Source organism: Alligator mississippiensis, chromosome 15 (assembly GCF_030867095.1).
Source record: "Alligator mississippiensis isolate rAllMis1 chromosome 15, rAllMis1, whole genome shotgun sequence".
NCBI classification, from domain to species: domain Eukaryota; kingdom Metazoa; phylum Chordata; order Crocodylia; family Alligatoridae; genus Alligator; species Alligator mississippiensis.
The window spans coordinates 33,352,070-33,378,256 of NC_081838.1; the positions used below are offsets into that span (position 1 = coordinate 33,352,070).

General features: G+C 44.9%; 2 protein-coding genes across 3 annotated transcripts in view; both read right to left on the reverse strand.

Annotated features, from left to right (window-relative positions):
* Window positions 1-2,756, reverse strand: part of LOC132245813 (RPA-related protein RADX-like) — a 32,059-nt gene extending 29,303 nt beyond the window's left edge. The window contains exons 1-2 of one of the 2 annotated variants that reach the window (XM_059718860.1): window positions 2,320-2,756; window positions 430-572 (exon numbers count right to left, since the gene is read on the reverse strand). In XM_059718860.1, the coding sequence (XP_059574843.1) occupies window positions 430-540 (111 nt within the window). In that variant the 5' untranslated portion in view covers window positions 541-572; window positions 2,320-2,756. Of the gene's footprint in view, window positions 1-429; window positions 573-1,412; window positions 2,105-2,319 lie in introns of those variants that run through there. The other variant, XM_059718859.1, reaches the window with a different exon arrangement.
* A 5,688-nt stretch (window positions 2,757-8,444) lies between these two features.
* The window catches only part of LOC106738559 (mitogen-activated protein kinase kinase kinase kinase 4), an 83,643-nt gene continuing 65,900 nt past the window's right edge, over window positions 8,445-26,187 (reverse strand). Inside the window, 1 exon segment of the mRNA XM_059718149.1 lies at window positions 8,445-12,831. Coding sequence (XP_059574132.1) covers window positions 12,665-12,831 — 167 coding nt within the window. The 3' untranslated portion in view covers window positions 8,445-12,664.

The window sequence follows — 26,187 nt, forward strand, 5'->3', positions numbered from 1 at the left end:
ACACACAGATTCAACCACCGAAAAGATAATTTGTCATGATACTCTAGAAAATTTCGCTATCCGTGATGAAGAGCATCTTGCATCCAAAAGCTTGCCTAACTCTATCCCAACTACATGTTTGGTTCAATAAAACATCACCCTCAGAAATCCTTGCTGCTTGCATAAATGCTAGACCATCACGGCTACATCATTACTCTTACACTACTGTTATTTGTGACTGTCCGTCACCAAACTGCAGGTTCAATCATGAAATCACATCTACCTGGATTTATCAGTTCCATATTTTAAATGGCTACGCTTTTATAAAAGTAACATTTTTAGAGTTTATTTGTTACTGAATGCATGAACCTTAACCATATGGTAATTAAATTGCTTCCATGCATTTTAGAGCTACTCATATGAGAGGTCTAATTCATGTTGCTCTTTTACCTGATACGGAACGTCCAGTCTTTTGTCAGGTTTCCCATAGTACCTTAGTCTAGATTTGTGCATGACTCTCACAAGCAAGGGAGGGAAGTGAACTCTGCTTCTCCAGCTCATTTCCAGATGACCAAGGGAGATTAATTTGGATGCTATGGAAAAATCAAAATGATAAAATAGTTCATAAAGTCAGATCTTAATATGTCTGGTGGCAAACATGCTGCATACATTGCATCTGTGGCAAACTATTTGCTAAGTGAACAAAATGTTGTGCATTTTTATAAAGTTTCTATCATAAGAATCTGTTTGCTAATGTCACACATGTTGGAACTGAGATCTCAGTCATTTGTTCACAGCACAGACTATACTTTTAAATTGTGGTGACATGTCTAAAGCACGAGTACCACATTTGCAGCACATAAACCATCACCACGAGCAGTGGAAAACTATTCTAAAACATACACAGTTCAATGAATGAGGCCCCTGGTCATGCAGCAAGTTCTGCGTGACAGCACCTGGCACTTCTCTACACCGAGCACAATTCACACCTCCATGAACTGGCAGGGGCCTGTAGCAAACATCTCCTTATGGGTCCTGCAGGCACTGCAGTTCAGATATTTCAGCTCAGATTTTACTTCCTGAGATCCAACTTAAACCTACTTGGCTGCAACTTCAGGCCACAGGTTCAGGCCAACTGCAGCAAAAGAGGAGGGGCACTTTCCCTCCTCTTTATGGCAGCCCTTCAAGTATTTGAAGACTGCTAGCAAGTCCCCTCTCAATCGCCTTTTAGACTAGACGATCATGATGAGCTCCTTCAGCTTCTTCTCATGTGACCTTGCAATCATCTTTGGCGCCAGCCTCTGGACTCTCACGAACGTCTCCACATCCTTTTTGAAACGTGGCGCCCAGAAGCACAGCCGAGACTCCAGATAAGGCCTAACTGGTGCCGAGGAGAGAGGTGCTACCACTGCCCACATGCCTGCGCCACTCACCCTCGACGTCAACCTGGCCCGGTGGCTGCTCGACCACCCACAGGTCGCCGTACGGGTCGTCAGTGTTCCACAGGGGAAGGAAATGCTTCCTCCCGCCCTTCAGGGGCAGCCGGCAGCTCTCGGCGGGTGGCGCCCTCCAGCCCAGGGCTGGGGCGGGGAGGTCGCCCACCACCTCCAGCTGCTCCAGGCACAGGAAGCCGCGGCCCAGCTGCCGCTCATCGTATAGGTAGGAGCAGCGCACGACGCGCACCTGGCAGCCGGCCCGCAGGGCGCCGCGCTGCACCAGGCGGTGCAGGGGGGGCGCCAGGTAGCACTGGCGCTGGCAGGTGCAGTCTGCCAGGGTCACATCGTAGTGGTACTGGGGGCAGAAGGGGGCCGAGGCAGCCGCTCCGGGACCCCCGCCCAGGTACCGCTCCACAGCCACCACCGCTAGGGGCGGGGCAGGCTGCGCGGCTGGGTCCAGGGGCCACTCCTGGGTCACCCTCTGCAGCCAGGTGCCCTGCAGCCCCGCCCCCACCTCCTCCACAGCAGCACGGGGGGTGCTGCCCGGCTCCTGCATGGCAGCGCGCCCCTCACAGCAACCGAGGCGGCGGTACGCGGGACCGGGCCTGATCCCCTCCCCGCAACGCGCAGGCCCGCGCGCCGCCACGCTCGAAACGCCGAACGGCCGCGTGCGGGGCGGGGCGGGGCCGCGGCGCCGCCGCGTGCGAGACGTCCGACGGCCGCGCGGGGGGGCGGGGCCACGTTCCAAACGGCCAACTTCCGCGTGCGGGGGCGGGGCCGCGCTCGAAACCGCCAACTGCCGCGCGCCGGCCCCGCCCCCCCCCGCTCCTGGGACTCTTCAATGGCCCGCGGGGCTGTGTCCGCCTGTCGCCCTCTCCCCGCAGCCGGCGGTAGCCATCGCTACCTGTTGCTCCTCTCTGGATCCATCCCTCTCTGGCTCCAGCTGCCTCTTGCTTTTCTTTTTAATCGGTCGCTATTGCTAATGGCTGTTGTGACAGGTCTCCATCCACAGTTGGCTGGAGCCGCCTACTGCTAATCAATCACTGCCTCTGGCTAACGACCCGGCGATCACTACCTCTTCCATCGCTACCTATCCACACAGCGAGCTACTGCTAATTGCTGTGGGCGTATATACACCGATTTACTTATCCGATTCATGGACTCTGCTCGGTGACCTGAGGCGCGCCGCACGCAGTTGTATATGTGGCAAAATGCATGTCACAATGATCTTCTTTGTTAAGGACCCCTCCACTGAACGTGTAGTTCCATCCTCCTGCGTGTTTACTAGCCTACCAGGTTTGGTGCCACCCACAAATCCGATCCCAGCTGAAGGTTTCCTGCAGAAATCTAACAGATGTGAGAGGAAGCAGAAGCAGCACAAAGTGTACAGAAGGATTTGAAAGTCCAAATGGCTTCTGGAAACCATAAAAGAGCCCTTATTTAGGTGCAGGTAGCTCCTCTCGCTGCACCTACTGCTTACAAGCATGGCTGCTTGAAGACTGACATGTTTCGCACGTAGGAACAGAAGGAGCTCTGTGACCCACAGTTTGAGATCTGTTAAATACATCAGCCTGCTGCCTTTCAGACAGTGGACTATTTGCTTTAAGGGAAACAGTGGAAACCCCTGTGGCTTAGATGATTTAAAACCAAGAAAAATGCAAGAAAATGTATGAAAACAGTCCTTCACTGAGTGGTTGCCCCAGGATTTCTGCAGATCTCTATAATCATTCCTTAATGAGAAAATTTGCAAACAAGACAAGCATATTCGGTGGATTTACATTTAATTTAGATTGCGAAAGCAACAAATTTTGTTGCATTTGTTAAGCCCACACATGCCACTAACATGCTTAAATGCCTTATAAAACAGCATCTATTGGAGTAAATATTTTCATTAAATTCACACTGGTTGAAGATTTCACATAACAAACCATATTATCAGACCTTTCCCAGAGCTTTGCTACATAAGCTTTCAACTAGAAAATGGCTCACCAGTTCTCATGGGAAAAGCTGTGGGTTACTTGCAGATTCCCTGCAATCAACATGCTTTCAGTGCCTCCAGAGGTAAATGCTTGTCCTGTAGGGTGTCTTGCTTATGGCAATGCCATGTGCTTATGCTTAAAACTTTTTGGGAAGGATTTCCATGTCTATAAATCATGCAGGTTTGACTCAGAAAAATGCTGTGGGTGCATAGGGTCTGCACACTGAAAGGCAGCTATTTGTGATGGTACAGATCACAATTTCTAATTCTGAATAAACCTTTTTGCCTCATGCTGGAGCTCCCACTGTCTGGTTCCTGAAGGGTTTTTTTATTTTTTTTTTCCCCAGAGCAAGGGTTCAGCCACACAAGAGAATCAGAACTGAACGGAATGAAGCTGCTTTAGGCCTCAGTTCTCTTTACATTTTTTCTCCTGGTGTGTGAAACTGTTAGCAATGGAAGAAAGTACCCATCCCTGCTTATGAGTCTATCCAAAAGTTTCCCTAAGAGCATTCCAGTACGTCTGATCACCATATGGCGTGTGACCGTACATTAGACAGGTTGCAATCATCCTGAGAAAGGCAGCCTTTGAATTCTTTAGAAATACCTTCACAGTCCATAAGGAAGAGAAACTATATTGTCAAAAGGTAGCAATGTCTGGACCATTTATACTTACCGTGTACTGAGCTGGCAAACCATGTGCTTCACGACAGGCATGGAAGTAGATCACTGAATGGGATTGCCCATGCTTAACATTTAGGAAACTTTTCCTGAATTGGCCTGGAATGCTGAGCACTTTGTAGGCTCTCCCACTTGGGCCTAAATTCCAAGTATTTAGGTGAATAGGAGATGTGCTTCTGATTGCTCTGGCATACATCACAAAGATCAATCCCAGTGTTCTCACAATCACAGTGAATGTGTGTGTCGCTCAACAGCACAACACCGTGCCAGTCTCAGTTTTTTTGGCCGATTGCTTACATTATAAAAAAAAATGTTGTGTGTCTACATATGTGCCCCAATTAGGCCGGACTACACCAATTTACTCCGCAGCAGGATAGTACTTGTAAATGCAAGTACTGTCCTGCTGCAGACTAGAAAACTACATGTGTACTGCAGCAGAGATGCTGCCCCAGCTGGCTGGGGCACAAGGCTGCTTCAGTGTGGGGGCTGCCTGCAGGCTAGCCCCACTCTGGAGCACCCTCATGTCCCAGCCAGTCCCTCCACAGCACATTGGGGGGGAGAGGGGGGGACGACAAGATAACCCCCCAGACCCCCTGTCAGTTGAGGCTGCTCTGAACTCAACATGCTACAATCCCTGGCATATATGTAAAGGCTATGCCCAGGAGCAATACAGTCCAGTGCAGTAAGCACTGGAGTTCATTGCATCATATTAATATGCATATGTAGACAAACAGCATACTCATAATACCATGAAGTTAACCATCCAAGTGGTTCCTCTTTTCATGCAGGTTTTGCAGCTCGATGAATTCTATGCCGTTGTGGCTACATTGCTAGAAGTATCTAAGCCAGCTAATTTAAAGCTAGATTCTTATATGCCTGCATAAGGTACAGCTACCACTGTGATTGGAGTGCAGGCAAATCCTGCGAGTCAGAGAGAAGAGGCTGTGCAGTGGAAGCAGGTGAGTGAATAGAAGTCCCATGGTTAAACAAGAAGCCAGCAGAATTTTTTGATGCTGTGCTCCACTGATCATGCTGAGAAAGACCCAGAGTTCATTCATTATGTTTTGTGGCTGTTGGTAGAAGCTGAGAATCGGATTTTTATGCAATACTTTTCAGGAGGCTCGGCGCAAAAGGTGCAGCCCCGAAATGCAGCAGTGGTGGGGAGCGCGGTAGCAGATTCCTTTAAGATAAATTTGTGCCATCTGGATTGTGAACTGCTCTAGAGACACAGGCAGCTCATCTAAGATAGAAGAATTTGGGGGCCTGCTCAAACTTACTGCTGATGAACTACCCCCCAACCCAGCCAGGATTTGTGGGGTGAGGGGGAGTGTGTGTGTAAGGGGGAAGCATGGAGCCCTTTGCTTCCCCTGCACATACAGATTCTCTGCTCCAGAAGCACACAGAGGCTGTAGTCAAGACCCTCTCCAGTGGTGTGTTTCAATTCTTTTGTAGAAGAAAGCCTTTTCACTTTAACACAGGGCCTTGGCGGTCAGAGAAAGGACAAGCTTAACTAGTTGTAAATAAGTTGAGTAACAAAATTCCTTAGCACAAAAAGCCACTTTTGGTACCCAGTAAAGCTTACTTTGATTCTGGAAAGCTTGGTTAGAACTCAGCCACAGCATACTCACAGAACTGTGGTTAGGAGGCAGATCAGTTGTATGCTTCCTGTATGCACCCTTGTGGCTGCCTGTACTTTTAGGGTGGCCACCCATCCCTAATTGAGCAGGACAGTACCAGAATGGGAACATCAAGTCCCAGTCCCAGGCTGCATGACTCCGGGACAGCATTTATCCCAGATTTGCAGTAGTGTGCAGGGACTGGGAAATGGTGGGTTTCCCCTTGTAGGCTGGAAGCATTCCAGCCTGCAAGGGACTGCCAGGAGCGAGATGCAGGGGGTGCCACATGCACATGTGCACCCACATACATGCACGTGCCCGGGAACACAGCTAGGCAGTGTGGAGAGCAGCTTCCTGCAGATAAGTCTGTGGGGGAGGGGACATGGGGGATGTGGGGAGGGGCAGATTGAGGCCCCCCACATTGAAGGAGGGAGTGGGGCTGGGGGCTCTGCCCAGCCAGGGCAGTGCATGGGGCTTGAGACTGGGGTGTGGAATGGGATGGAGCCATAGGCGGCTCGTACAGGGAGCGTGCGGGGGCAGCTGCCCACCACTGCATGTACCCTTGGGGAGAGGTGGGGGGGGCACATGCCCCCCATCAGATTTGTGCATGGGGTGGATGTGGGCTGCCCACTGTGGGCTCAGGGCTCCCTGCCTTGTTTCCTTTCCCTCGGGAGCCCTGAGCTGGCCATGCACACACTGCCTGTCTGGCAGCAGTGGGGTGGTGATGGTGTGGAGTTGTGCCCTCTGCTGCTACCAGGCAGGCAGAGGGCGCATGGCTGGTGTGAGGGTTCTGGAGGGCAGGGAACCCTGAACCCACAGTGAGAAGCCTGCATCTGCCCCTGTTCCACTTGGCTCTGCTCTGCTCTGGCCATGGCAGGGTGGGGGAGGAGGGAGAGGCAGACATGTCTGCCTTTCCAGTTTAACAAGTTGGTCATCCTACTTTACTTATTAACATGGGCATGTTCCCTTCCCACAAATCAGTCAGTCTGTTTTACTGAATTTACGGCCACCAAACAGCAATGAATTTTAATCAGTAGCTTGCCTAATACTTCATGGGACATGTCTTCTAATGGAAGGATAGCCTTGGTATAAAAACCTGAACAGAATTAAGTGTCAGTCTGGAAGCAATAGCGTATTGCCAACTAAAACTTTTATGCCTGGAGATAAAATAATGCCAAGTATCAATAGAGGAACATTCCCAAATGCTTCAAGCTGTTCATAGGACAGGGAAACACCATGTACACTTGCCCTGTCAGAGTTGCTCTGTGTGTGTGTGTGTGTGTGTGTGTGTGTGTGTGTGTGTGAAGATGCATATGTATGAGTGTGTATAAATAAACTACGTAAAAATATGAAAAAGTCCTGGTCAAAAGTTAAGGTTAAGCAGGCACACTAATCTTACAGAGCTAATCTGAGACACAAAGACCTGTTTCTTTCAGAGTACTTGGTATTATCAGATATGTTTTCTGTGTCCAATGCATCTACAATGATACCAATTGCAGCTATAAGTTCTCAACACTTCTGCAGATGACATCCCAAAGTCCTGAACTGGGCACCCAGAATATGAGGAGCGTTAGGTTTTAGTGACCATCTGTGAAATGTTTGGTTTCAGTGACTTACCTAGCATCACACAGGAACTCCATGGAGGAGGCAAGCAGATAATTTCATTCTCCAGGACAGCTTTGATTTGCTTTAATCATATGTCCATCCTCTTTCTCCTTGCAATACCCTGGTCACCTCTTCACACCTTATAACTTTTGCAGATGAAGCAGGGGATCCTATATCTGACAGACAGCAACCCAAACCATTACAGTTTGACAAAGCTATAAAACTGAAAATGGGGTCTTGTTAATGAGAAGTGCTTAATGATAAGTGGTAGTACTAAAGCAAACTAAAATGATAAATGCCTATCAGTGAGGTGTGTATGCATCACTATACCCATTTTAGAGACAGGTAAATTGTGCAGAGGTCTTTAATGATTCGATCAAAGTGCCAGTTAGTCAAAGGCAAAGCTAAAGAATAATTTACCCTGTCTCTTCTTATTCCTGATTTTGAGAGAAGAAAACAATAAAAAACACTGAACCTCCCCCCACAAAATAAAACTGTTCCCATTTAATACAGGTGGTCCAGACACAATTCTGTTGACATTCAGTCTGATTTTATTTTCACTTACACTGGGTAGTTCAGGATGAACGCAACAGGACTGGAACATCAGGCCCTCATTTATGAGCTTCATGAGCCAGCATGGTAAAGCAGAAGCCCTCATCTGCTTCTGTCAGATCCCTACTTCGCAGATGATGTGTACGTATTTAATTTTACAGACTATAACAGAGATACGTGCTCTGGATAGCTAGGAAAGGGCTGCATGCAATGAAGGAGGATACATTGCCACATTCATATTGTGAAGCAGAAAATTGTTTTTGTACTGTATCAAAGTTTCCAGGGTGCACCATCCTCTGGAGACAACCTCTACTTCCATTTTTTCCCTGGTATTTGTGTTTAGAGGTAAAACAGCAACAAAAGAGCACAGTGCAAATTTGCATCATGACTGAAGTTCTGTATTGTCTTGGCTATCCCAACATTGCCTGGAAGCCCTTTTCCACTGTAAGCCAAATAATCTACTCAAATGTGTTTTTCTCTCTGTAGATAGATATATCTATATCTTCAGCTATATTTGTACCTAATAAGAGAGTGTATAATAACAACTCTGTAATGATTTCACATTGGTTTCTCCCAGGAACTTCACAGTCACAACAGTCCTTCATTTCAGAATACTGTTTTATTATTTACTGGTTCAAATGTACATTTTGAATGTAAGGGATCAATAAAAGGAAGAACCCTCCCCACCCCCACTTGATGTACAGTACATAGTCAGTTTGCATTGTTCCTAGGTTTTGAAGTTAGACATCAGGGTGCATACTGAAGAATACAGTTTATCATTTCTAGATGGACTGCAGACACCACACAACACAACTTTGATGGAATATTAGCTCAAACTTCATACAAGTATAATTATCTGGAGCTCCATTTGTTGTAGGAAAACTGCTTGTATAAAGTACAATCATCTTCATGTGGAGCCTTGTTTAATGTGTTGGCCATATATTTTTGGAACAAAAAGATTTCACAAAAGAAAAAAGAAAAAAAAACCACAATGTAACAGCTTGTGTTTCTTTTAAGAACACAAGTAACAAATTAAAACAAACTTCTAATGAAGTACAAGAAAAATCACAGCTTCTTGCAAACTCAATTTGAAAAACCAGAGATATATTCTGCAAAGTTAAATCATCATCAGAAATGACTTTGGGTCTCTGACTTTTTTTTCTCTTCAGCTTCTGAACCTTATGTGCTCTCAGCTTCAGCAGTTACTCATAATTTCCCTGCAATAAACTCTATCTACAGATACCTTTCAATCTCTTCTGCTGTTCTACTTTCCCAGCTTGACCTACATCAACCATCTCCATTGCTCCTGTTTCAGGCACTGTTCTGGACATTTATCTCCTCTCTCCAGCTACTTCTATTCACTTCCTTCAACAACTCTTCCCTGCTCAGTCACTTCCATCATCTTCAATTACTGCTCTTGACATCTTCAATCTTTTCCCTTCAGTCATTCCATTTTTCTCTTTTGTCTTGATTAGCTTCCCGCTCTTACATTTTTCTCCATGCAGCACCCAACTCCCATTATTACTTGGAATTCCTCCCTTAAATCCCTTAAGAAATGTTAACCTCTTTGGGGCAGGTTTGTATTGTCATGAGTGAAATACCACTCACTTCCACAAAGTTGCATTTGTCTAAGAGATCTGAAAATCTAACTCAATCTTTTACCACATACAGAAAAATCTGCACTAGTAGAGTGGGGACAGAATGGGAGATTAAATAGTAATATAATGCTATGTTCTCTCTCACACAAGCTCAGCTTTTATTCTTGGTATGGATCTAAACAGTTTTACAGTATGTCAACTCACTCACATTTTTCTGGTATAATATAAAAAAAGAACAGTTTAATCACACCTGCTTCTTCAATCTCTTGGCAGGGGCTGTTCCAAGCTCCCACTGCTTTGTGCTAAACTCTTCTGAATTAGTTGCTAATGTCAGGAGAACCTGCCTTGTAACTACTGGCACCAGGACATTCAGAAATGTAATACAGAGGCTGCTATGATACAGCATACTTTAAAAAGTATATAGGACAGCCTGGATCACTGATTTGTGCTATAGCAAGAGCATTTTGATAGTAAGCTTTGCACACCTACTGGGCATATAATGAAAGATATCCTTTCTTCACTGTATTTTAGTTTTTTGGGGTTTTTTTTTTAAAGTAAATTTTATTTTCTGATTTTCTGCTGGTCAGCAATTACCTTTACTTATATTTTTAAACTTGCAGCTTTTGTTTGGTGAAAACAGAGCACAGAAAGCCCAAGGATCAGTAGCCCAGAAATCAGGACTTATGAAAAACTAGATGCCTACTTACCCCATGCAATTACAATAGTTCCAATTCTGCAACTGCTAGTGGATAGGAAGATCACTGCACATAAGCTGAGGCCCCACTGCTTTTAACATGGTTCTGGCTTGGCACAGCAGTCCACCCAGGGGCAACCCAACGCTGATGAGAACTTCAATTTGGGTGTTCAGGCAGCCATTTGGGCATGCAGCGCATGCACATTCTGAGCCTGGCCTTTGGTTGGGACAATTTGGTCATTCAAACTTTTTGACATAAGCATGTTTAATGTGTATAACACTCACTATATGGTCAGAGGCAAAACTAATAATCATGACTTGTGCTGGGTTGACAGCTTTGGAAACCACAATCCTCTAGCTGAAGCATATGGACAACAGCAGGGATGGCTTCCCTAACACTGTCCAGCCCTTGGTCCCTGGAAGACCACTACGAGGGACAAGAATACTGATTAGCCTCCACACTCAACCCGTCTTTGGCTTCTCTGCTGCCAGTTCTGGAGATGGTTGTGCAACATGGTCCTGGTCCAATTAGACTGTGACTGCATCCTCAATTCACATTTGTTGCAAAACTGTCACCGGTCGGTAACAAGCTTCACTCTTCATTGTTACCTACCTACCCAATTCTGAATCATCATCATAGAGGTAGAAGACTAGCTATTCCAGAACCATTTCCCAGGCACCTTTCAGTTCTACAAATGAAAAAATAATTATTTTTAAATACTGCTGTTAACTACCTTATTTATTTTTTTTTCCTTTTACCTACAGTATGCTCTACACTGGATCACTTCTGGACTGAGGTGCATGTCCAGTTTATCATATATAATAATATTTTGCACTTATATCACGCTTTACATTTTGAAAGCACTGCATGAACATTAGCTAACTAATGACTGTGCATTTAAACCTTAAGGTTCCGCATTAGTATGTCTATATACTTGATGGCCAAGATATTAGCCCCTGAGAATAGCTTTATAACAGAAGCACTCAAATCAATGCCATCAGTAGACGTGGCTTTATTTAGAAGGAATTAGTATAGAAAGAGTGCCTGAAATTATTTATCTTTTCTATTTATAATAAATTGGCTCTTTGGATAAATTTATAAATATATTAAGAATACATTCGTTAACCATGGCATCCATTTTGGAAAGACTTATATTTACAAACTAGGAAATGTAGGTTCTGATATTGAACAAGCAGGTATGAGAATCATGTAAAGAAAGGGTCCCTGATTGGGCACCCTGGCATCCATGAATAGTGCTGTTGACATCATCTCACATGGAATGAATCTACTTGTATAAGTAACAGTCAGAGGCCTAATAGGCACCTATACAAGTGCAGCGAGGCTGCTCCGACATGCTGTAATTACAGCACGTTGGAGCAGATTTGATTAATTGAGTCTGCTGGAGCGTGGTAATAACTGTACTCCAGTAGACTCCAGCATGATGTGTATCAGTATCTCCGCACTGAAAAATGGCAGCAGGGGCCCTTTAACTAAAGCTTGTTCAACGAGATTTAGTTAAAGCATCCCCGCTGCCATTTTTCAGCACAGGGTCACTGATACATGTGATGCTCTGAGTGCTTTAATTAGAGAGGCTCTTGAAGCTGATCTAATCAGAGCACACTCCCCCCTCCCAACTCCTGGAGCACGTCTATAGATGTCCATGGTGCCCTGTGTTTATTGGTTCTGATAAACTGCTATTTAAATTCTCTTTACAAATACATTCTACAGTAACTGTGTCTAAGGACTAAGGCATCCTGTCTTGAGAGATTAACAGAGTCAGCCCTATGCATTTTGTAAAATCTGCTCCTGGGCTGATGCCTATGTATCCAGCAGCTGTTTCTACAGAGCTCTGCAGCAAAGCACATCCACACCCAGGGCATGCATCTATCCCTGAATGCCCAAGTGTGCACTAAGCCCCTTTGTGAATAGTTGCTAGCTCACTAGTGAGACTTGGACAGTAATAATTTGGTTAAAAGAAAGTCAAGCAAGCTATAAACAATTCAAAATCAAGTAGATTCTAACTCACAACTCAATACAGATATTTGATACTGCAGATATTGCATCCAAAGAGAAAGATTTCAGTTCAAAATAATAAAATTACAATATCTGTGCAAAACATGTACACTTGTCAGAGTGCAGGAGCCTATTATAGTCACTACGTTTTTCAATACAGTTGCTATTTGCTACGTTGTGAATTCAGTCTTGGTTTGCACCATGTTTTTCATAGATGGAATGACACACTTTCGCAATAATTTGACAGGAAAATGGAATTTCTTCCTGACTGAAGGAATATGAATTTTGAAAGTTAATAACAATGAGATTCTTGTAAGTAAAAAGTGCAAATATGTGTGCATAGGCTCCAAACTTGACCTGTCTGGCTTCAGATGTGGGATTTTGTCTATAAAAGGCAGTTGGTGGGATCAGCACCTATGGTTGCTTTTGATTGAGCAGTTATGCCAAAGTAAGAAAAATCCACCATCAATAACATGTTAAAGAAAAATAAATAAATAGGTGAATCTTGTTTTTCTTATTCAACTATTAACCATATCTGTACCTTGTCATTTCTTTCACACAGGAATTTTAGTTTCTGTGCTTTACTGTGCATAAATACGCCTTCCAGATTTCCTGTTTCCACAGAGCGCAGTTCAATAGCTTTCCCTCCCCAGCCCATGGCCTGGTTAGACTGAAGATAAGCTAAAATGAAATAAAGCCACATTTTACAGATTAATAAAACAAAGGGGATTCAAATATTTGTCTGCTGTTAGTAAAACGGAAGGTCCATTTACCCCCTGTAAGCATATTAAAGAGTGCAAATCTAGACACACCCAGTATTCAGCTTTAACTATACAGTGGATTCCAATTAGATTGTATCTTCAAAAAAGGAAATCACATCCACTCCAACAAAACCTATACTGAAATACTGCATAGAAAATAGATGGTAAAAGGTTAGCTCCTGGCCCTGGGGGAAATCCTTAATAAACAGACTTTACAAATGTGATCCCCTCAGGAAGGTTTGTCAAATCTATCGAAGCTTCCCCCCAAAACACAGCAGGACGACCAACCTATACAGTTACTCTGCAGTGCTTTGCACTGTCTGGGGCATCAGCACTGTTTGCATCTGTTTTACCTTCTTCCTACAATATTGCCTCTTTGATCGGTGCTTCAGTGTGCACTGTGCTCTTATTTTATCCATTTCTTTTACCATTTCACCATCTCTTATTCTTAAGTCTCTGTGAAAGAGCACAGTTTTGTGGTTTAACAAGGTAAGAAATGCACTCTTCACTCCGCACTCTGATTATATATTTTTTAACTTCTTTAGCTTATCCAAGAGACTAGAGCCTCTCTTTTCATTAAACGGATCTGCATCCTAATGTGTGCTATGGATATTAAAAATGCAAGCAAGACGTCTAGAAAACACCATTCAGCGCTAGATTCCGACTTCCCTTACAGCAATATTTATCTGAGGTAATTATACTTACCCCATTGGAGTGTCTCTGACTTTACACTGGTGGAAATGAAACTAGAACTGGACATACCTGCCATTCACTTTAATTATTGCCATTTAAAAAAAAAAAAAAGGCCTTAACAACAGAGTTGTACCTAAACTCTCTGCATTTGTTTCGTTTCTAAGTAGTTTTTTTTTATTTCCATAATTACAGTAAATTAGTGAACATCATATACTAGCAATACATGGCAATAATGCTAGTGCCAGGTGATTTTAACTGTAGCAACCTTGCTCGTGTAACATAGCATTTAGATTACTATAATAACGTATGCTGTGGTGATTAGGTAATATATGGAAAATAAATGCCGTATTTTTGAAAATCGCATGCACCCCACTCTCCGTCACCCCAAAAAGACATCCACCTCCTTTGGGAAGGCAGAGCGAAGGAGAAAAGAATTGCTTTTTAACCAAACTGTTCAGATCAGCTTCCTTATTTAGAATATGCACCCCCACTTTCAATGGCCAATATTTGGGGGAAAGGTGTACCGTAAGCAAATAAATAAAGGTAAGTGTTGTCAGCAAAGGGCTTGATGATTCGCGCCCCTTCTCATTTCACCGATATCTCTGGCAAGACTCCTACTGCCAGAGGAGTATGACCAAGATTTCACCCTTATTTTTATCTCCCGATGCTGGAAATAAAAGGTAAATGGGAAGCTGAGAGCAGCATTTCTCAGAACCAGGGTAGGGAAATGATACCCTGCTGGATGTCAAAAATACATCCAAGGGCAGCTCTTCAGCTGGTGAACACTGTTTTAACTTAATTAAAGTCAATGAGTCCCAGTTTACATCCATCTATCGGTGGTTAATTGACAGCAGTAAGCGGTTCTAGAACTGACAGTACCTTGTGGCTTACAGACTTGGGAGAGATTTGGATAGTCCATTTTGTCTCATACATTTGATCATATCCTTCACTGAGATTCACTGGAAAACTTAGCAGTTCGTAGCACAAAGAAAATGCCTGACTTGGCTTGCAGTGGGATACGGTCTGCGTAGCATCAAAATAGCAGGGGTAGCTTAAACCGGCTATGAATTTCTGGCAGACAGGGAGCTTGAAGGTACAAGGTTTCCCATCATCCCTGCTTCTCCTTGGGCTCCTGGCAGATGTTACACTTAAGGCGTGATTAATCATTTAATTCTGTCTTAAGTAGCAGCTACACATTCATGCAATGAATGGTGTGATAGAACAGGGAAAAAGCCGTAACATTATTATGCATATTTTGTGCAATAACATGGCTGGTTCTCATCAGGCCATACATGAAATGTGTGGCATTCCCAGGCCTGGAAGTGCCCTGAGAGTCTCAAAGGGCTCATGTGTGCTCCTGCAGCTGGGAGCATACAGACCCTGACTGGTGAGCCCAGCCACAGGGGTGCACAGCAGCCCTTCAAGGCTCAAATTTTGGGCTCCCCTTGGCACCAGCAATAGGGCATAGTTGTGGGATTGGGGATCAGATCCCAATCATGTGTGTCAGGGCAGTAGGCGCATTTGTTGGGATTGTGGATCACGTCCCATTGCACCTTTAACTGAATGTTTGTCAGGGCCCCGGCTACTGCACTAGGGCCAGGATGGTAAATACTACCCTGCATTCAATATTTTTTGTGACAAACTTTCATCCCCTTCATTGAAGGGCTGCTTTACATAGGGAAGCTACTGCAATATAAGCTGAGGTGCGGACTTACACTATACTAGCTAGTCCATACAAACTCCCTGTGTTCCCACCATTACTGTACAATAAATGGAACAAACTACAAAGGCATTCGAGAGCAGGGGTGGGAAAAATACGGCAGATTCAGCCCACAGAGGGACTTTGTCTGGCCTGCAGCATGTCCTTTAGTTCTGCCTGGCAGGACACAAGCCCCAAGCTAAGCACACTGTCCCAGCCCCAGTCTGTCCCGTGCACAGGGTCCTGTTCCCTGCAGCATTCATCCCGGACCTGCCCACAATGAGCAGCAGTGGTGGCCAGGCAGAAGCTGCTGCTGGGTGTGGGAAAAATGTGGGACCTGGCAGTAGGTATGGCTGCCTCCCCCTTGCCACTGCCGGGCCTTTCTTGCTGCTTCTGCCTGAAGTCTGCCCTGCGGCTTCTCCCCACCACCTCCACCACCAGCAGCACCGGGCACCCAGGCCTGGCAAGGCAGCGGTGACTGAGAGGAGTTGCAGGGCAGCCCCGGTGGTGGGCTCTGGGCAGTGGTAGCAAGAAGGGCCCAGCGGCAGTGAGGAGGCAGCAACCGCATCCATTTCTGTGTCCCCCTTTTCTCCCACGCTCAGAACCAGCTTCTTCCCAGCTGATGCCACCTCCTCCACACCTGGGCCACTGTCGCTGAAGCCAGGCAGCAGCTCCAGCACCTCTTCAGGGTAGAAGGGTGGCCCATGGGTGGCACGGGTGGTGGCCCCAGCTGAGTTGCCTCTGCTGAAGCTGCCACCTGCCCGCATGCATGCCAGCTCCCTGTCCTCCATGGTCCCATCCCACATAGGGAGGTTTGGTGAACTGGGGTGGGGAGAGATGGGCTTGCTGTTGCAGCCCGCAAAAGCTCCCCCAAACCCTCTATGTGGTCCACAGGCCCAAACAATTGCTAACCCTTGCTCTAGGGCATGTCTGAACTGTTGTGCCTGGATGTGCCAGCTAGGACATGCTTCTATAGTGGCAAAGGCATGCCTTTAGCATGTACTAAGTGCCCACATGGGGAGTTAATGCATGGTAGTTCACTCATTGGTCTACTTCGCAATTACTTTCCCATACAGACATGCCTGAAAGGACCACACAGGCTTGATATTCCATTGATTTTAATGGCACGTCACTTCCTGACACCATCAGATGAGTTAAGGAGCAGTGGAGGTGAGTTAATGTGGACTGAAAGCCAGCTCTATTATGCATAGAACAATAGACCCTGGGCTTTTTAGATAACAGGATTCTCTATTAACTTACCAAGAAAAAAAGTGTCAAGCAATTAACATGGTTCTTAGATAAAAATCAGTACCTAATGGTGTGCTCTACTATGCTAGAATTAATTTCCACAGTTGAAAGAGTGACCTTCACAACCCACGAGCTGCTCAAATGTTCACATGTTGTGGGACTTCCTTTCCCTTTCGTGCATTTTTATATTAATTATGGAGGTCAAGACTGGAAAGAAACTGCGGAGATAATGAGATGGAACAATACTCGCTGCAGTAGTTTGGCTAGGATTAATACTCTCCCCAGCCCTGGAAAGTCTTTGGGAGTTGGTTAGCAGGAAGGAAATCTCTGCAGGCATCTTTTTGTCCCATCTTATCACCTACCAGGGTGCTCCCACCATGGAAAATGCCACAGTGCCCATTCAAAAGCCGTCAGATTCAGAGGAGACTGATGCCCTGGTATGGGCTCTGGTTCCCACCTCTGCTTCTCAGGTGGAGTTTGTAGAAACATAATTAGCTGCAGCCTGTATTATCTTTATAAATGAAATTCCCCAAAAGTAGAGAGGGACAATTTGTACCCTCTTTGCTTTGCCAAACACAGTCTGCTCATTCCCTCACCCCATGAATCCTTGCAGAAGAGGACATGGCCAAGCCAGAGACATAAGAAGGGGGTTGAGGCACAGGGGAGTGGGCCCTTCAACAAAGAGGAGAGGAAATGCAAACACAGGAGAGCTCCCCTCCATGCTTAAGCTTTGCTGGGAGGATATTCAGTCCTTACAGATCATTAGTTACCAGAAATTCTCTCTCCATTAATTTGATATGAAATACAGATATTACCTTTATGGCTCTCCCTCATTGTGCAAGAGGCTTTCCTGTAACGCTGACATAGCAACCTCTTAGGAGGCACTCACAACTTGACCCTTGGAAAGGTTGGTTCTAGATGACCAGTCGATCAGAGGTACCAGGATCTGCTCTTGTAGTTCATCTTTTAAAGATCAGAAATACAATCCCACGTTTAAAAGCTTTGCGGATTGTTGGCACAGCCTGCCATTTATCATACTCCACACCCAAATGTACAAAAGGATACACTGAATATGCCAAATTGCTTTGGGAGTCTTTGAGGCTGCAGTTTCTGTTACGGATCTGGGTAACATGTACAAACCCCTCGAGGCCCTCCTCTCACGGTTTGTACTGTCAAGAGAATTGCTAACGAATAGTCTTCTCTCCTGACCTGATTCTTATTCACTCACATAAGGTGCTAGGGCTTGAGGGCTCTGGATCTGGTATTCTGTATATACATACATACATACATAAACTAACAAGCATGCATGCTCACCCCAAGTTAACTCTGTAGCCAACTAACTCAATTCTCATTTTCACTGTGTTTGCATAGCTCTTCTCTGGACTTTCCTTATTTTCTAAGGCAGTGATAATTCTAGAACTTTCCATTTAGGATGGCTGATAATTGCCTAATGGGGCAGAAGACACATTTAAAGTGCTGAAAATGATAGAATTTGACATTAATTTATAACATCCGCTTATCCCCCAGCAACTCCCTGCACGCCAAATTCTGTCTTCAAATACAATGCATCTAAGGACAGCCTTTGGACATAAATTAAACTGAAACCACTGCAAACAGCATTGGGAGGAAAGACACCGTGAACTAGATTCTCAAAGGTACTTCCTAACTCAGTCCCACTGACTTCAGTGAAAATTAGGCACTGCATATTTTTACAGATCTGCATCTCTTGTGCTGTTGCTAAATGACAGCAGGACAGCCTTCTCTGACTATTGTTTTCCATGTGTTCCCTTACATCCTCTCCTTTTGGATACACAACCTATACCAAGAGAAAGTGCCTTTATGCAAAGCGATCAGAGTTTACAGTGATACTGCCTAAACATTGCCTCTGCATGGTCCTCATAGAGTTAAGTCCAATGAGAGTTCAAATGAGTGCAGTTTTAAGGAAAGCCCTTCTGACAGCCCTGGAGTTTGCGTGTGTGTAGGCTTCCTACGTGAAAACCTATTATTTATGCTCTAGATAGCCAATATTCAGAAAAGGCTCTTCTTCCTCCTCCTCTATGAACTGTTATTTCATTAGTGAAAACACTGGCACTGTGAAATCATCTGAGAAGTCTGTGTTTGACTGCTGTTTAGCTTTACTGGACAGCCTGCCCCACGCACATTTGTTGGGGGTGAATAGAGTGGTTTCCTTAAAACCTGATATGCTCATTTATGTCTTGTTTAAAGATTTGGGCTTTTGTTATACATTGACTTACGAAGCTAGAGAATGCAATAGTACTTCAGAAACATATGCAAGTAAAGACCATATCAAGCATGCAAGGGAAGTCAATCTAAGGTGGCACACAATACCGGAAGTCACGGGTGGTTTGGATTTGTTTTGCATTTCATAGATTTTTCATAGATTTTCATAGACATTAGGGCTGGAAGGGACCTCGGAAGATCATCGAGTCCAGCCCCCCGCCCAAAGGGCAGGACGTCCGCTGGGGTCATAGGATCCCAGCAAGATAAGCATCCAGTTTCATCTTGAAGGTGTTCAATGAAGGCGCTTGAACAACCTCCGGTGGCAGGCTGTTCCAGACCTTGGGGGCTCGGACAGTAAAGAAATTCTTCCTTATGTCCAGCCTGAAACGATCTTGTAGTAGTTTCTGACCATTCGTCCTCGTCATCCCTTGGGGCGCTCTGGTGAACAAACGTTCCCCCAGATACTGGTGGTCACCCCTGATAAACTTGTAGGTGGCCATCAGATCACCCCTGAGCCTGCGCTTTTCCAGGCTAAAGAGCCCCAGGGCTCTCAGCCTGTCATCGTAGGGTCTGCTTCCCTGACCTCTGATCATGCGTGTGGCTCTTCTCTGGACTCTCTCAAGCTTCTCCACATCCTTTTTGAATTGTGGAGCCCAAAACTGGACGCAGTACTCGAGCTGCGGCCTCACTAAGGCCGAGTACAGGGGGAGAATGACGTCCTGGGATTTGCTTGAGAAGCATCTATGGATGCAAGCCAGCGTTTTGGTCGCTTTACTAGCCGCAGCATCGCATTGCAGGCTCATGTTCATCTTGTGGTCAATGATGACCCCCAAGTCTCTTTCTTCCATAGTGCTAACCAACATAGCACTGCCGAGCCTATAAGGATGCTGCGGGTTTTTCTTCCCAAGGTGGAGAACCTTGCATTTATCGGCATTGAACACCATCAGATTTTCATCCGCCCACTTGCTGAGCCTGTCCAGGTCAGCCTGGATCACCCGCCTGTCTTCTGGTGTGGATGCTTTGCCCCAAAGTTTGGTGTCATCGGCGAACTTGGCCAGTCCGCTTCTGACTCCAGTGTCCACATCGTTAATGAAGATGTTGAACAGTATGGGTCCAAGGACAGAGCCCTGGGGGACCCCACTGGTCACAGGACACCACGATGAGTGACTTCCATCAATTACTACCCTCTGGGTCTGACCCCGGAGCCAATTTTCCAGCCAGTGGATCGTGGGGGGACCCATTGAATGGCTGTCTCCTTGAAGGGGGGAGTGCGCTTTCCAGCCACCCTAGCAGGTGCTCCTGATTGCGCTTCAGGGGCCCAATCCTGCACTTTCTGGGAACTTCCATGTTCAGGGTGTATAGGAACAGACCCCTGACACCCCAGAAGCGCAGAGTGTCTTTAGGCCTCCTCAGAGGCATTGGGTGTTGGCTGCAGCCAAGACTGGGAAATTTGACTGATCTGTGCCAATGCTCCCGCTGCAACGTAAAGCCAGAGGTTCTTCGCTAGAGGGTCTTGCTCCTCCACTCAGGGTCAGACCAAGCACCATATTTGGGGTCAGGAACAAATTTTATTCCATTGTCAGATCATCATTGACTGCAAACACCTTCCTTTTCAGTGAGGGGCATGGTCCTCTTCCTTGGACCTCTTGAGTGTATAATAACAACTTTTTATAGAAACAGGACATCAGCTGCCGTGGTCCCCCAGCTTTCCCTGTAGCAGGTTAAGGTGCTATTTATTTGTGTCAGGGTTGAGGGTAGTTTTATAAAGAGGTTAGATTATGGATGTGTGTGGGATGGCTTGGACGGGGATGATCCCACCTCAGGCAGCGGGATGGACTAGATGACCTCTGGAGGTCTCTTCCAGCCCCACTTCTAGGGTTCTTCCCAGGGTCTCTCATTTGCAAAGGTGTCCCCCGAGTTGGATTCTGGGGTTTCCGTTTGCAGAGAGGCATAGCTGGGGAATCTGATCAGGGGTGCATCTCTGCAAACAGGACCAGGACGCTTTGGTTAAGAATCCCTGCTCCACAGCTATAATACACACCAGAACAGTATGATGCTAGGACCACAAGACCAGCTCATACAAATAGCAGTAAAAAACCAAAGAAACTCATGTTATAGCTACCCAGCTAATATAAATATTTCCCATGCTGGTCCAAGAATAAGAATATAATCCACTGACAGTCCTCATTCTTCTGCTTCACACCACAAGTAACCTGCACTAGTGTTGTCAAATATCCCATGTCTGTATATCAGTCAGCTATAGTCAAGCTTTTGGCAGACTTCAATTTGCCAGTGACCTTGAAGCTCTCAAGAACATCTTAATTCTACTGTGTTATAACCTACGGTCAGGCAAGATAGAAATCCTTTGGTGACTGGGCACAGCACTATCATCGTCTTTAGATGAGACCAGATTTCTCTGCAGTGTTGTATAATAGAAGTATGCTATAAGGACACATCAGGCCCCTTATTTAAATCCAGCCATTTTGTTTTGCTGGCAGGTCAATATACCTGAGACCTTAACTTGTCAACTGATGCAGGGAAATTTCAATCAAAATCTTTGTGGCATAAAACACATCTCTGCAGCAGCAGAAGTTTTTCCCCGAGTTTATTATGGCTACCCATAAACTCATATAAACTCAAAAAATATCCTCCACCTTATTTACTGATGTGTTACTGATATATAAGGGTTGGTTTACACAGGGAAGACTATCTGAATTAGGGTAGGGTGTAAATTTAAAGCAGAACAGCAATTCCCAATTAACTAGTCCAGAATAAAAATACCTTTTCGGGTTTCACCTAGTCCATTTTCAGTATAGATTAAGATGATTCAGAGTAAGGCACACTTACTTTGGTATAAGGGTGTGTGTGCATGTGTGCGCGTGCACACGCACACACACACACACACACACACACACACACACAGTGTTAATATGGAGACCATTCTGTCAAGGATTATGCCTGTTGTATATACAATCTAGGAAAGAACAACTGTGAACTGTAGTTCCTGTTACACCGTTTTCTACTGGTGTCTTCTCACTGACATCACTGGATCTACTATCTAATATATACAGGTGTAGTTAGCTCAGATTCAGGTCCCTATATAGTATGGAACTGATAGACACTGTCTAACAGGGAGAAAGGAGCTCCTGGCTCAATGTTCCTTCTGCAAAGTAGCACCAACATTGGGCTCACTCAGCCCACATTCACGGAAACGACAAGTGTCAACTAAAAACGTGGTGTGGAGGTTAAGAGGAGGGGAAAAAAATAAAGCCATAAAAAAAATGTTGGACACAATAGGACTCAAAACTCCTGACCTTCTTTCCAGCCCATCGTCCCCTCTAGTCTGGCTTGAGAGGCCTGCTGCCCCTGGCCCCTTCAGGGTCAGACAGCCCTGACCCAACTAACGCACTGAAATTCTAGGGACAGCTGCAAAAAGAGCTCCAAACTGCCCGCAGACAGTAAAAAATATTCAAAGACAGCCAACTGATTCCTTTGCCTGAACTGGACTGCAATTATTCCACAGATTGACAAAGTGTGTCAACACATCATTATTGCCTGCTTTTCGCTAGTGTAATTCATTTCTCAGCATCAACATCATTTCTGTTTCCTAAAGGCATAAGGTGAAGAATAACTACTTTTATCTCAATCCCCACCAACAATTTACTCTTTAAATAAATCTCAACAAATCCAAGAGGGCAAAAAGTTCCCAAATCCTATCAGCTTGGTGTTTCTTAAACCTTTTTTTTTTTTTTTTTTTTTTACATAAAGAAAACATTACAACTCTGTTTTTAGCATTATATAATTGAAATATCTTCAAGATCACATAAAGAAAGAGTAGCTCTACTATTTTAATTTCCAACTGGATCTGAGCGTCTATGTTCCAATTTCTAATTAATGGCTTGGTCAAAGAGGTTTGACTTTGAAGATAACTAGTAGCTGCTATCTTTAGTTTCCCCGCCCTAGATCTGTCAGTAATACCATAAGAGTTTGCCACCTTTCTCAATCTCTTAACAATCTAGACTGAGTTTATCATGTGAAATCATTTGTAAAGAAATCAGAAGATACGTGAAGGATCAAGCAAATGATGGCTAGCTGGAAGCCTTGCATAACACAAAACCTCTTCCCCTTTGGAAAATGAAGTGAAAAATTAATAGAAGGAAAACTTCAATATGCAGTTCAGGTGAGAATCACACAGAACATGTCGGAATCCGTTTAAGCCTGGACATTTCAAGGGAAACTTGCAAGGTTTTCTGAGGTTTGCTTGAACAATAAATCCAGTGGGCCAAGTTTCTCCTAACATTTTAGTGCCTTTTTGTCCAGACACAAGAACTCAAGAGGGGCAAGAAAATACTGGGACTTGATTGGGAAGCCCATGTTTAAAAGAAAATAGCTAAAAGACTGATCTGATGCTGAGGATTTGATTTGAGTTGGGAGCAAAGTTAGGATCAATTTTAGTCTGCTAATTCAAATAACCAAGGAGGTGGGGTTTGAGAAGACACAAAGGGCAGGTAAGCGACCAATCCCTTTCGTTGGCCTTCTGCTTTTAAAACATTCCCCCCGAACTCTGGATTTTCTGGAAATAACATTCTGAACTACTGGGGATAAGTACAGACAGTCAAAAAGACCGAGGCTGAATCAATTCAATCTTCACAGGTTAGTCTAACCTGTGTAGATTGAACTGATCAGCAAGTGAGCAGACATTCACTTTTGATTCTGGAAATGCAGGAATGCAGGCAATATGCCTGTAGTGGCCCAAGCCAGAAGTCGGGGGGGGGGGGGGAGGGGGGAGTGCTAGAGCATGCCTCTGCTCGGCTGGAGCAGACAGCTTGGGCCAAGGCTAGCCTGTCCACCCTGCAAGGGGGTGGGGGTTTACAGGGGAGATGCTGGGGGACTGTGCATTAAACTTGAATCTGGAGGGGATCTGGGACCAGACGTTCAATACACGAATTTAACCTAAATCAGTGAAGTCTGATACTACATCCATCCAGGTCTATCTTAAACCAGGTGGCCATTTTGAGAGCAGTTTGTGTGTGCTGCACTTCTGGGCTAGGAACAGACATTACACATAAACCGGTTTAAGTGATCAGAAACTGGTTTAAACCTGTAACAGAACACGTGTTCAGTGCACATAAACCAGTTTGAATGGTTCGAAATGGCCGAAACTGGTTTGAGATAAACCTGGCTGAATGTAGTATCAGAATTTACTGATTTGGATCAAACTGGTTTATGCAATGTCTGTCCCAGACCCCCAGCAACTTAAATCAGAGTCCCCAACATCCCAGTTGCTTTGCAGCCCTGGGTGGGGCTCTCTGCTCCAGAGCTGGGCTGGCCTCGCCCCTCTGCTCCCTGGCTGCAGCTCTGGCAGAGACTGCAGGGACAGTGGCATCTACCTGGTTTCCTCCTGCATCGTCCCCCCCACCCTTCCTCTCTCCCACAGCACAGACTGTAGCCAGCACATGGTATGCTAACTAATGCTGAGAGGTGGCTGTGCAAAGCAGACAGGACAAAGTGTTCACTTAGGGCTTGTTGATTAGCTCCAACAAGCCCTAAGCAGACACTTTGTCCTGTCTGTCACGCCCCCCTCCCCCTTCTCAACTCAGCACTATATAAGGGAGGGAAGGCTGCTCTAGCACCCCCTGGCTTCTAGCCTGAGCCATTGCAGGTATGTGCCTGCATTTCTTCAGTCCAGAGGGGATGTCTGTATACTTACAAACTGGTTCAGCCTAGCCAGGTTAGACTAACTTGCAAAGATTGAATCAACCCAGGCTCAGGCTTTTTAATGTCTGTCCCTAGCCCTGTTGTGTTACAGATTTGAACTAGTTTCTGATCACTTACCTAGTGTATGTGTAATTTCTGTCCCTGGCTGGTGCTCAAATCTACAAATCCTGTGGTTTCAGAACACAACATCTGAGTAGTGATTTATGCTAACCATTCTGCAACATCTTTATTTCTAAAGTGAAAGGCCACAAAGCCCCTTGTTCCTTACAAATCATTTCCATACCTTACACACATCTCCAGAGATTCCTATGTAAACGTATCTGAACTTTAAAAGAATTGCTGTGTCTTAGCTAGTTATCAAGTACCAAGCCCATTGGTAGCACATAACATATAACATTAGGCAATCAGAACATGTTATGATAGTTGCAACTTGATCTGTGTTTAAAGATCATTAAACATGAGATCAGGGACAATTCTGGGCAGCACAGCAGGTAAACAAAGCCAGTCTGAAATTTCTGCTCCTTCCCAAAGGGAAAAAGATGAGTACAAATCAATTATGCCTGTGTAGGAAGGCAAACTAGAGCTTAAATATTTAAGGAGATCAGATATACGCCAACGTCACTTTGAATAAATTGTCACGGTTTATAAAGCCATCTTAATACTATGCCCTTCCTAAGAGCTTACTGTGCCTATTCAGGATGGTATTTTCTATGCCACAATGTTTTCTGCAGGCTGTTCTCCCCTCCCAACTCATTTTTCAATTCAGTTGCCAATTAGATGCAACACACACTGTTAAAACTTTTCTTTTTTTAACCTTCCTGGATAATGGTTCTTTCATAGTTGATTATTGCACACTGTGCTCCTTACATTAGACTGTGAGATGTGAAACTTCACATATTCGAGGTCATTAAAGATTAAGACAGTATAGAGACGAATGTACTTTATGTGTTTTAAATATACTCTGCAGCTCTGGATTTGTGTTGGAAAGTTAAGAGGAGAAAGAAAATATGGTTTAGTATATAGAAAAGGAACATAGTTCCATAACAGAAATATATTGATTTTGCTGTTCAGAGCTGTGGAGGCAACAAATTAGGTGCCACAGAGATCAGAGTTCAAGACAGAGATATGCTCCATGCTCTCAACAGCAGCTGGAAAAGATGAGCCTTTTCCTTACCCTGGTTTTGAACTGGCATAACTCTACTGACTTCAATGGAATCACTCCAGATTTACCCAATTGGAAATGTGCAGAGAATCAGGATCATGATGCTCAAATCTGTCCTTATAGCCTGCAATGAACTGTTGCCAGGGTTGGTTTTACTATGGTTTGCATGCAGCTCCCCTACCCTTTATAAAGGCAGGGCCATGGAAAGCCAAAAAACGCTAGGTGACATTTACAGATACAAAAACCTGCCACGTGCAGCTTTTCTTTGTTCTTAGCCCCATCAATAACAATTGGAAACTCAATGAAAGAAAATGTCTGACTAAAAAGAAAGCTTGATTTCCAGCATTTAGAAGACCAGATGGAAATGGGGATCGGTGAGAGCCTGTTGAGAGTGCTCTCTGATCTGCTGTATTCTGAATGGGGGATGACATAGTTAAAGGACCAATAACAAGACGTTATGTTCACTGATATATTAAATTATCGTATGTTCTACGTATTATGACTTTTTTTTTTTT